Below are 11,832 nucleotides of genomic sequence, written 5' to 3' on the forward strand. Positions count from 1 at the left end.
CCACAATGCAGGAGGCCGGGAGTATGGGGGTGTTGTCTCTGGGCCTCTCCTCTGTGTTATACAGCCGGGACAGTGCCTCTGCCTTCAAGTTCTTCGTACCCGGAATGTATGACAGTGTAAAATCAAACCGGGTGAAGAATAGGGCCCACCTGGCCTGGCGAGGTTTCAGCCTCCTCGCTGCCCGGATGTACTCCAGGTTACGGTGGTCCGTCCAGACGAGGAAAGGGTGTTTCGCCCCTTCGAGCCAATGCCTCCACACGGTCAAAGCTCGGACAACAGCCAACAGCTCCCGATCACCAACGTCGTAGTTCTGCTCCGCCGGGCTGAGCTTCTTAGAGAAGAAGGCACAGGGGCGGAGCTTGGGTGGCGTGCCCGAGCATTGGGACAGGACAGCGCCTATCCCACCTCGGACGCATCCACCTCCACTACGAATGGTAGTGATGGATCGGGGTGGGCCAGTACCGGGGCTGAGGTGAACAGACCCCGCAGTCTCCTGATTGCCAGGTCAACCTCAGCAGACCAGCGGAGCCGGGACGGCCCACCCTTCAACAGGGATGTAATGGGAGCTGCGACCTTGCCAAAGCCCCGGATAAACCTCCGATAGTAGTTGGCAAAGCCAAGGAAGTGCTGCACCTCCTTAACCATGGTTGGAGTCGGCCAATTACCCACGGCTGAAATGTGATCTCCCTCCATCTCCACACCTGAGGTTGTAATGTGGTATCCGAGGAAGGAGACGGACTGTTGGAAAAGCATACACTTCTCTACCTTGGCATAAAGGTAATTTTCCAACAGTCGGGCCAGCACTTTGTGAACCAGGGACACATGCTCGGCACGCGTAGTGGAATACACCAGGATGTCATCGATGTAGACCACCACACCGCGACCAAGCATGTCCCGAAACACCTCATTCACAAAGGACTGGAAGACGGATGGAGCATTCATCAAACCGTAGGGCATCACCATGTATTCATAATGCCCCGTGGTTGTGCTGAATGCTGTCTTCCACTCATCCCCCTCCCAAACACGCACCAGGTTGTATGCACTCCTGAGATCTAGCTTAGTGAAGAAGCGTGCCCCATGCATTGACTCAATCACTCAAGGAATGAGGGGGAGAGGAAAACTAAATCTAATCGTCTCCTTGTTCAGTGATCGATAATCAATGCACAGGCGCAGACCGCCGTCTTTCTTCTTCACAAAGAAGAAACTCGAGGAGGCTGGTGAAGTGGAGGGATGTATATACCCCTGGCCCAGGGACTCGGTGACGTATGTTTCCATAGCCTCCGTTTCAACCTGCGACAGGGGAAACACATGACTCCTGGGAGGTACAGCGTCTACCCGAAGGTTTATCGTGCAATCCCCCGCCCGATGAGGTGGCAATTTAGTCGTACGCGTCTTGGAAAACGCATGCGCCAAATCAAGGTATTCGGGGGGAATGCGCACAGTGGAGGTACCGTCTGGACTTTCTACCGTGGTTGCACCAACGGAAACACCTAGACACCTACCCTGACACTCTCCCGACCACCCCGTGAGAGCCCTCTGCGGCCATAAGAAGGTGGAGTTGTGGAGTGCTAGGCAAGGGATACCTAACACCACAGGGAAAGCAGGAGACTCAATAATCGAAAAAATTACCTTCTCACAATGTGTCTCCTGGGTGATCATGGTGACTGGTATAGTGACTTCCGTAACAAACAGGGACCCTAACGGTCGACTATCAAGTGCTCGGATGGGGAGTGGAATGGATAGGGGAATCAATGGAATGCCTTGACGGCGTGCAAATGCTCTGTCCATAAAGTTCCCAGCTGCGCCTGAATCGACTAGCGCCTTACACTGGGGAACTACCATGTGATCGGGAAAGTGGATAGGTAGGGTACAGTGTGCAGCAGAGGGCTCTGAACAAGTGTGGGTTACTGTCCCTTCGTGCCACCAGAGTAGCACTGTCGCGGACTTCCTCCGCTCTCTCGGACGGCGGCTCCACCCAGCTCCATCAGCTCGGGATCCGAGTCATCCGGGGTGGAAATGGGCAGACCCCTACCAGAAAGTCCTCTGGCTGCCAGCAGGTTGTCCAAACGAATGGCCATGCCCACCAGTTTCGTAAAGGACAACATGGTGTCCCGGTAGGCTAGCTCCCGTCGGACGTCCTCCCGCAGATGGCACCGGAAATGGTAGATCAGGGCCCGTTCGTTCCACCCGGACCCCGCTGCCAGAGTCCGAAAATCCAACGCGAAGTCCTGCGCGGTCCTCGTCCCCTGCCTCAGGTGGACCAGCCTCTCGCCCGCCTCTCGACCCTCGATCACCTGATCGAAGAGCGCCCGAAAAAGGCGAGCGAACTCCCCGTAGTCCTCCAATGCGGCTCCTCCCTCGTTCCACACTGCATTGGCCCACTCCAGGGCTTTCCCACAGAGGCAGGAAACAAGGACTGACACCTTCTCCCGCTCCGATGGCGCCAGCCTGATGCTGGAGAAGTAAAGCTCCAGTTGGAGGAGGAATCCTTGGCAGAGCGCCGCTGTCCCATCAAACGCCCGTGGTCGGGATATCTGGATCCCTCCGGGTGCTGGGGTGTAGGTGGCTGGATCCGGTTGGCCAGCTGGTCTCGACAGATCGGGTCCTCTCCTCTCCAAGCATTGGACGACCTGAACAACCCGATCCATCGCTTCCCCCAAGCTGGCCAGCATCGTGGAATGCTCCTGGACTCGTGCCATGACTCCAGGCATGCGCTCTTCTCCCGCTGACTCCATAGCGGGTGGGTGATTCTGTGATAAGTGTGATGGAAGGAGTCAGGAGCAGGAGGGTAATCACCGAATACAGAGTTTATTCCTTAGTTACACAAAATACGCTGGAATAGCGACAAACGAAACAGGCACAGGGGAAACTATCTACCCTGGTAATACACTGTAACGGTATCTCCATACAATACATAGGCACAGGGGAAATATCTACCCTGGCAACAAAATGGTATGTGTAGCTCCACCGAGCTACACTACTCTCACATTCAAACGATCACCCACAAGGACAAGGGGGCAGAGGGAACACTTATACACAGACTAATGAGGGGATTAGAACCAGGTGTGTGTGATTGACAAGACAAGACAAATGTGATGATGATAATTGGGGCGGCAGTGGTTAGTAAGCCAGTGACGACGAACGCCGAAGCCTGCCCGAATAAGGAGGGGAGGCAGCCTCGGCGGAAGTCGTGACATTGTGGGTGTGTCGAGGCTAGGAGCCTCACTGGCCAATCAGAACGTGCTCCATGGCAAAATATGTGGTTGCTTGAAAGTTCAGTATTTACGGTCTTTTATGAATTGCCTTGGAGTCAACTCCAATTCCAATGTTAGTCCGTTATAGTTTGTTAAATGGCTTACAGAAACAAAATAACAAAATGTAGGTAACAACACATCTGCCACGCTGATCCTCAACACGGGGGCCCCTCAGGGGTGCGTGCTCTGTCCCCTCCTGTATTCCCTGTTCACCCATGACTGCAAGGCCAGGCACGACTCCAACTTAAAATCATTAAGTTTGCCGACGACACAACAGTGGAAGGCCTGATTACCGACAACGATGAGACAGCCTATAGGGAGGAGGTCAGAGACCTGGTCGTGTGGTGCCAGGATAACAACCTCTCCCTCAACGTGATCAAGACATCAAGACAAAGTATGTTGTGGCTTCTTGATTGTTCAGGCCGCATGGATGAGAACAAAGGAAGAAGGTGTGTCCTTTCTGGTTGAGTTGGGTGATTCCTCCTTTGTCAGGAGTTGGTGTCCTTATGCTTGTTGCTCTTCTCTGTTGGCTCCTTGCTTGAGTTGCAGAGGCTGTGCTCTAATAGTCATCTCCTTCTTTACTTGAAGAAGGAAACCTTAAATGTACCATTGAGGCTACAATAGCTCTTTAATGACTAAGTCTCCTTCTGAGACTGCTCTTCCGTCCCAATGTATGTACTGGATTACAGATGCTATTCCCTAAAAGGTACTTTCCCTAACTTATCAGTTCACCAGTTCTTGCCATTAAAGGCGAAGGTCCAGGACCTGTGGTCGGCCTACTGAGGATGGAGGTTCTTCTCCCTCCTCGAGAAAGGTCCAGTTTGAGAGGTCCAGCTTGAGAGGTCCAGCAGGATAAGCGGCTAACAGCTAAGAGAGTGAGGGGGAGACAGCAGAGTCCTTTTGTAGTCCTGTGAGGTCACATGGTATCAGACCTAGGAGTGAAGGGCCACTTTTATAAATCTTTGTCTTGGAGAGAGAGAAAAGGTCAACCAGTGAAAAACAAACACCATTGTAAATACAACCCATATTTATGTTGATTTATTTTCCCTTTTGTACACTAACTATTTGCACATCGTTACAACACTGTATATAGACATAATATGACATTTGGAAATGTCTTTATTATTTTGGAACTTTTGTGAGTGTAATATTTACTGTTAATTTTTTATTGTTTATTTCACTTTTGTTTATTATCTATTTCACTGGCTTTGGCAATGTAAACATATGTTTCCCATGTCAATAAAGCCACTTAAATTGAAATTGAATTGAATGGAAATTGAAGGAGCTTGGAGGAACTCAGTGGTCCATAACAGTTCAGCATTATGGACAGACAGTAATAGGATGTTCAACAAATCAAATCAAATGTTATTTGTCACATGCGCCGAATACAACAGGTGTAGATCTTACCGTGAAATGCTTACTTACAAGCCCTTAACCAACAATGCAGTTTTAAGAAAATAGAGTTAAGAAATGATTTACAAAATTAACTAAAGTAAAGGGGGGTACCATTAAAGTGACACGTCGCTACATATATAGAGAATTTGTATGTTTTCCACCAAGTCCTCCAACTAGGGGAAAGGGGCAAAAAATTAAGCTTCCCCAACACTGCTGACATTTGATATATAGGAAATAACATAAGTCAACATTAAGTGGAAAAACAATTTCACAAAATAAAGTGTTGAGAGTCATTAATAACATTTTGCAGAAAGCAGGACTAGCCAATTTTAAACAACGGAAGGGTGCTATAATGTGTGAAACTGATAAAAAAATAAGTATGTTTCATCTGTATACTAAACAGTTGGTCTGTGATAATCTGGCTAATGTTAACCACAACAAGTGACAGACTGTGCATCTCTCACAGGGCAGTTTCACAAAGGAAATCCTTGAGCTCGAGATAGACCTAACTATCCAGCTTTACAAATGGTGTAAATAGCACAACAGCATATGCAAATACTGGTTGCTTGCTTGGTTTACATTTAAAGTTGTTTATAAATGTGTCAATAACTATCTACAGTGGGGAAAAAAGTTTTTAGTCAGCCACCAATTGTGCAAGTTCTCCCACTTAAAAAGATAAGAGAGGCCTGTAATTTTTATCATAGGTACACGTCAACTATGACAGACAAATTGAGAACTTTTTTCTCCAGAAAATCACATTGTAGGATTTTTAATGAATTTATTTGCAAATCATGGTGGAAAATAAGTATTTGGTCACCTACAAACAAGCAAGATTTCTGGCTCTCACAGACCTGTAACTTCTTCTTTAAGAGGCTCCTCTGTCCTCCACTCGTTACCTGTATTAATGGCACCTGTTTGAACTTGTTATCAGTATAAAAGACACCTGTCCACAACCTCAAACAGTCACACACCAAACTCCACTATGGCCAAGACCAAAGAGCTGTCAAAGGACACCAGAAACAAAATTGTAGACCTGCACCAGGCTGGGAAGACTGAATCTGCAATAGGTAAGCAGCTTGGTTTGAAGAAATCAACTGTGGGAGCAATTATTAGGAAATGGAAGACATACAAGACCACTGATAATCTCCCTCGATCTGGGGCTCCACGCAAGATCTCACCCCGTGGGGTCAAAATGATCACAAGAACGGTGAGCAAAAATCCCAGAACCACACGGGGGGACCTAGTGAATGACCTGCAGAGAGCTGGGACCAAAGTAACAAAGCCTACCATCAGTAACACACTACGCCGCCAGGGACTCAAATCCTGCAGTGCCAGACGTGTCCCCCTGCTTAAGCCAGTACATGTCCAGGCCCGTCTGAAGTTTGCTAGAGTGCATTTGGATGATCCAGAAGAGGATTGGGAGAATGTCATATGGTCAGATGAAACCAAAATAGAACTTTTTGGTAAAAACTCAACTCGTCGCGTTTGGAGGACAAAGAATGCTGAGTAGCATCCAAAGACCACCATACCTACTGTGAAGCATGGGGGTGGAAACATCATTCTTTGGGGCTGTTTTTCTGCAAAGGGACCAGGACGACTGATCCGTGTAAAGGAAATAATGAATGGGGCCATGTATCGTGAGATTTTGAGTGAAAACCTCCTTCCATCAGCAAGGGCATTGAAAATGAAACGTGGCTGGGTCTTTCAGCATGACAATGATCCCAAACACACCGCCCGGGCAACGAAGGAGTGGCTTCGTAAGAAGCATTTCAAGGTCCTGGAGTGGCCTAGCCAGTCTCCAGATCTCAACCCCATAGAAAATCTTTGGAGGGAGTTGAAAGTCTGTGTTGCCCAGCGACAGCCCCAAAACATCACTGCTCTAGAGGAGATCTGCATGGAGGAATGGGCCAAAATACCAGCAACAGTGTGTGAAAACCTTGTGAAGACTTACAGAAAACGTTTGACCTGTGTCATTGCCAACAAAGGGTATATAACAAAGTATTGAGAAACTTTTGTTATTGACCAAATACTTATTTTCCACCATAATTTGCAAATAAATTCATTAAAAATCCTACAATGTGATTTTCTCGATTTTTTTTCCTGATTTTGTCTGTCATAGTTGACGTGTACCTATGATGAAAATTACAGGCCTCTCTCATCTTTTTAAGTGGGAGAACTTGCACAATTGGTGGCTGACTAAATACTTTTTCCCCCCACTGTATATATAGCTTACTAACATTTACAAATGTAACAATAACAATTCATAAATGGTGAGCAAACATATATTTAAAAAAAAATCTGCTTTTTTTACTGGACATTATTATAAGGCGTTATCCATTTAGAAATGGCAACCTCAGCAAATGTGTGTTTAATTGTATTGTTTTGGTTGTCTGTGTTTCTCCCAAACAGCTCATCAAATGGTGTTATCTACATTGGCAGGTAAGTGTTCATTTACATGTGAACACAAGTCTCAAAAAAGTTTTAAAATACTTTTAAAATGCTGTTAAAGGCCTCCTGAGTGGCGCAGCGGTCTAAGGCACTGCATCATAGTGCTAGAGGCGTCAGTACAGACCCCTGTTCTATCCCGGGCTGTATCGCAACCGGCCGTGATCGGGAGTCCCATAGGGCGGCGCACAATTGTCCCATCGACGTCCGGGTTAGGGTAGGGTTTGGCTGGGGGGGCTTTACTCCAGAGCGACTTACAGTTAGTGAGTGCATACATTTTTCAATGGTATTTCCTCCAACACATTGGTGCGGCTGGCTTCCGGGTTAAGCGAGCGTGTGTTAAGAAGCGCGGCTTGGCGGGTCATCTTTCGGAGGATGCATGACTCGGCCTTCGCCTCCCGAGCCGGTCGGGGAGTTGCAGCGATGAGACAAGATTGAAATTGGGGAGAAAAAGGGGAACAAAAAAAAAATGCTGTTAAAGTCCAAAAAGGTTAAGTAACACGTTTGTAACAACTTTTAATAGAACAGCTTTGACAATACTGGCTGTTTTTAATTGCTCATTAATCATTATTAATCATTTTTCCAATCATCTCATTTCCTCTTTGTGAGCTGGTGAAGAGATCAGGCTGGTCAATGGCACTAGTCTCTGCTCGGGGACAGTAGAGATTCTTTACAAGGGCCAGTGGGGAAGAGTGTGTGGTCAGAAGTGGGACGTAAACGATGCCAATGTGGTGTGTCGCCAGGTGGGCTGTGGAAGGACTGTGAGTGTCCAAGGTACTGCCCACGTAGGTCAGGGTAGTGGTGGCAGACCTACTTGGCTGGATGATGTTGGGTGTAACGGCAGTGAGAGCTCCCTCACAGAATGCTCACATGGAGGATTGAAACACCATGACTGTTTACAGTCTCAAGACGCCAGAGTTGTCTGCTCAGGTAAAAGTCCCTGGGTTGCTATTGTGGTTGATAAAAGTCAAATTACAGTTCATTATGCTTGTGTCAACTTGCCATTGATTTAGTTGAATGTGCTACTGAAATGCATTTATTTTCTCCTTAATTTTCTACTTTTCAAATTTTCTTTCATTCCTAGTTAAATCTAACGTCAGACTGGTCAATGGGAGTGACCTCTGCTCTGGGAGGGTGGAGGTCTATCAAATTGGTCACTGGCGAACCGTGTGTGATGACGTGTGGGACTTGAATGACACTGCTGTGGTGTGTAGACAGCTGGGCTGTGGGAGAGCTGATAGTGCCACAGAGAGGGCCTACTTTGGTCAGGGCAGTGGGTCCATTTGGCAGGATGATGTTGGCTGCTCTGGCAGTGAGTGCTCCATCACACAGTGCCCACACACAGGAGGAGGAACACATGACTGTAATCATGGTAACGACGCAGGTGTTATTTGTTCAGGTAAGGGAGTCTCTTTGCCTTGTCTAGACTAGAGTTTTATCAGGGTTTGGTTTGAATGGTTTGAATTGTGCAAAAAGGTCTCATCATAGAGAAAATCCTAAAAAGCATATTACTGCAGTATTATTGCCTGCTCTGCCACCTAGTGGAGAGTTGACCGTTGCAGAAATAATCTTAACCCAAGCCAGACTTGGTGATTTGTGACCAGATGGGGGCAGCCTAGAACAGAGCATGTGGCTAATACAGGATGAAGACCAGCAGATAGGTTGTGATTACTGTTGCCTCACTAAACTACCTGTATTTGACCAACAGGTGTTGTCTTGCAGAAGCCTTCACTCTCCACAGACCCGGCCTATTCTGCCTTCTTGCATGGAGAGGAGGTCCATCTCACCTGCACTCTTCCATCCTGTGTCCTCTGTAATGCTGTGGAATTCCTCTTCTATCTGAATAGAGACTCCATCATGTCCGTGACCGTTGGATCCTCACAGCCCAGGGCTACTTTAACAAAGTTTAAGATGGATGCTTCACACCAGGGCAGTTACCGCTGTCTCTACAGAACCCTCTCCAACGGCCAAGTCATCAGCTCCCCTTACAGCAACGTTACTAAAGGTGAGGTGGTAGTTGGGAAACAAGTGTTGCATAATCTACAGTGAGCTCCAAAAGTATTGGGAGAGTGACAAATGTTTTGTTTTGGCTCTGTACTACAGCACTTTAGATTAGAAAAGATACAATGACTGAGGTCAAAGTGCAGACTGTCAGCTTTAATTTGAGGGTATGTTCCTATAGAGTGGGCAAATCGTTTAGAAATTAAATACCAAAAGTATTGGGACAAATTCACTTATACAGTATGTTTATTAAAGTAGTCAAAAGTTTAGTAATTGGTCCCATATTCATAGCACGCAATGACTACATCAAACTTGTGACTCTACACATTTGTTGGATGCATTTGCTGTTTGCTTTGGTTGTGTTTCAGATTATTTTGTGGGGTATGATATTTTTGCGTCTAACTTTCTCACTCATCATTATTCACGATTTATTCAGGACTATCCGTAATCATGGTAGCACATTAATATAGAAATGTTTAGAAACATACTATATTCTTATTTACTATAAAAGTACATCCAAAATGACACAATACATTATTTACCATTCATTTCTATTGGGCACAAAATAATCTGAAACACAACCAAAGCAAATGCATCCAACAAATGTCTAGAGTCACAAGTTTGATGTAGTCATTGCGTGCTATGAATATGGGACCAAATACTAAACTCACTGTATTTTTTTATGATTCAGAGCCTTGATAGAGACAAGAGACTGACTACCTTGTCCATCGCACACACATTTCTCAGTTAGAAGGTATGAATATGGAATTACATTACTGTCAAATTGCTGTTTACTTTCTTTCCAGTGGTCCTGCTACAGCCCAACATCTCTCTCAGTCCTCCAAATGGAGGGATGTTTTGGGAACCTCAGGGGCCAGAGGTGATCAGGGGCCACAGCTTCTCCATCACCTGCTCCATTCAGCCACAGTATCCTGGAGGCCTCTTCTATCTGAATTTCTCTGGATCCAACAGAACTGAGACTACGCCAGCAGTCAACCACTCTGCCTCTTTCCACTTCCCTGTTGCAGAGTATAAAGACCAGGGGAAATACAGCTGCAGCTATGGAGTCAACGTCTCCACCCGGTTATTCAGGTCGGCTAATAGTGAACTAGCTGTCACCATTAGAGGTAAAATAACACATGCTTAAAAAAAAAAGTATTTAAAATAGCTTTTACGTGAGAGAAAAGTCATAGTATTGTAACATGACTTATCATCCTTCATATCACATTTTTGTTTGTTTTTATATTCTATTAATTTGCCATCTACAAGTCTTGACCTGTAGGTCTAAACCTTGAAATACCTACATTTTCTTCAGCATTCATGGTCCCCATCATTGTTTCTGGAGGGACTGGTGGGGTAGCACTGCTGTTTCTGCTTCTGCTTGTCATCTGTCTAGTCATCTTGAGGACAAGGAGGAGCAGAAAGCCATCTACAGAGACTGGCCAGAGAGAATGTAAGTGATATCACAATTATATAAACTCAAAGGCTGAATCTGAACTTGATTTAGGCCTTGAGCTTGAAAGGTTGAGAGAAAAGTTAAGCGGCATCTCAAAATACTTTTGTTGATATCATTTTGTTTGTAAATCTTTTCTATTCCCAGGAGTTTGCTGTTGGAAATATTAATGAGCAAATTGTTATACAACAGGTATTGACAACAGAGGGGAGGACCACGAAGAGGAAGAGGAAGAGGAAGAGGACTATGTCAATTTTGAAAACGACTGTTACGAGGGAGGTCTGGAAAGAGTGACGGGTGAAAAGAAGAATGGGAAGGAAAAAGGGCACAGCTATGGGAAATCAGAGGATGTCTATGACAACGAGCAGGGAAACATTCAAAGAAAGAGTGTTTGTGGGGGGTCTCATGAGAAAATGAACAGTGAACACGATGAAGAAGATTACGTTAATATCTCCGCTCAGGACAATTCTGTAACACAGGCAGGGGCGTCAGTTGGGTATAGCTCAAGACCAAAAATGTAAAAGAAGGCTACAAAAAAAGTAGACTAAAATCATTCCAATCCCGAGTAAAATGCAATGGCTATTTAGCGTATTGATTTGCTGGCTTTAGGACCATGTAGAAATTCGCTCGTAGAGAAGCTGCCAGCCTGTGTTAATTTCTGTCAGCATTGAGCAGAGACATTGCAAGACAGTTTGCTTGAGGTCATATATTTAGGCAGTGCGCCGATTGCTTTGAATTTGATGTGGCATTTGAACTTGGCCCCCTTGTAAGCCTTGCAGCCAGCTGTTTAATCCACCGGCAACTTATACATTGATGTCAGCATAGGCAGCGCATCCAAAAGGCTAGGGGAAGATTAGCTTCCCCTAAAGTCAATTGAATGAAATTTGCCAAAATAAGCTATATAATTACTTCTGCCTCATACAGAAATATATAACATCATTACAAATACTACACCACAGAGTATGATTTGACCACAGCGGTCATTAGCTTATTTGAAAAATGAGCTGTTGATTGTTTTAAGTGCTCAATTTGGGCAGCGCGCGTAAAATAGCTTACCAAATAGCTGATTGTTGAGTTGCATCAGTCACTGAAAAGCAATTTATAAAATTATTGACATGCGTTTTTCTGGATGTTTTTGTTGTTGTTCTGTCTCTCACTGTTCAAATAAACCTACCATTAAAATTATAGACTGATCATGTCTTTGTCAGTGGGCAAACATACAAAATCAGCAGGGGATCAAATATTTTTTTCCCTCACTGTAGCTACGTTCACATTGTTGAAGGA

General features: G+C 45.6%; 1 protein-coding gene across 1 annotated transcript; it reads left to right on the plus strand.

The window, feature by feature from the left end:
• The first annotated feature begins 8,924 nt into the window (after positions 1 to 8,924).
• LOC311103300 (uncharacterized protein) lies at positions 8,925 to 11,093 on the plus strand. The gene is made up of 4 exons (XM_084144835.1): positions 8,925 to 9,099; positions 9,902 to 10,222; positions 10,411 to 10,548; positions 10,741 to 11,093. Exons 1-4 carry the CDS (start codon positions 8,952 to 8,954, stop codon positions 11,067 to 11,069), a joined length of 936 nt encoding a protein of 311 aa, XP_084000961.1. The 5' UTR covers positions 8,925 to 8,951; the 3' UTR covers positions 11,070 to 11,093.
• The last annotated feature ends 739 nt before the right edge of the window (positions 11,094 to 11,832 follow it).

Source organism: Coregonus lavaretus (genome assembly GCF_964263955.1).
Source record: "Coregonus lavaretus genome assembly, chromosome: 28".
NCBI classification, from domain to species: domain Eukaryota; kingdom Metazoa; phylum Chordata; class Actinopteri; order Salmoniformes; family Salmonidae; genus Coregonus; species Coregonus lavaretus.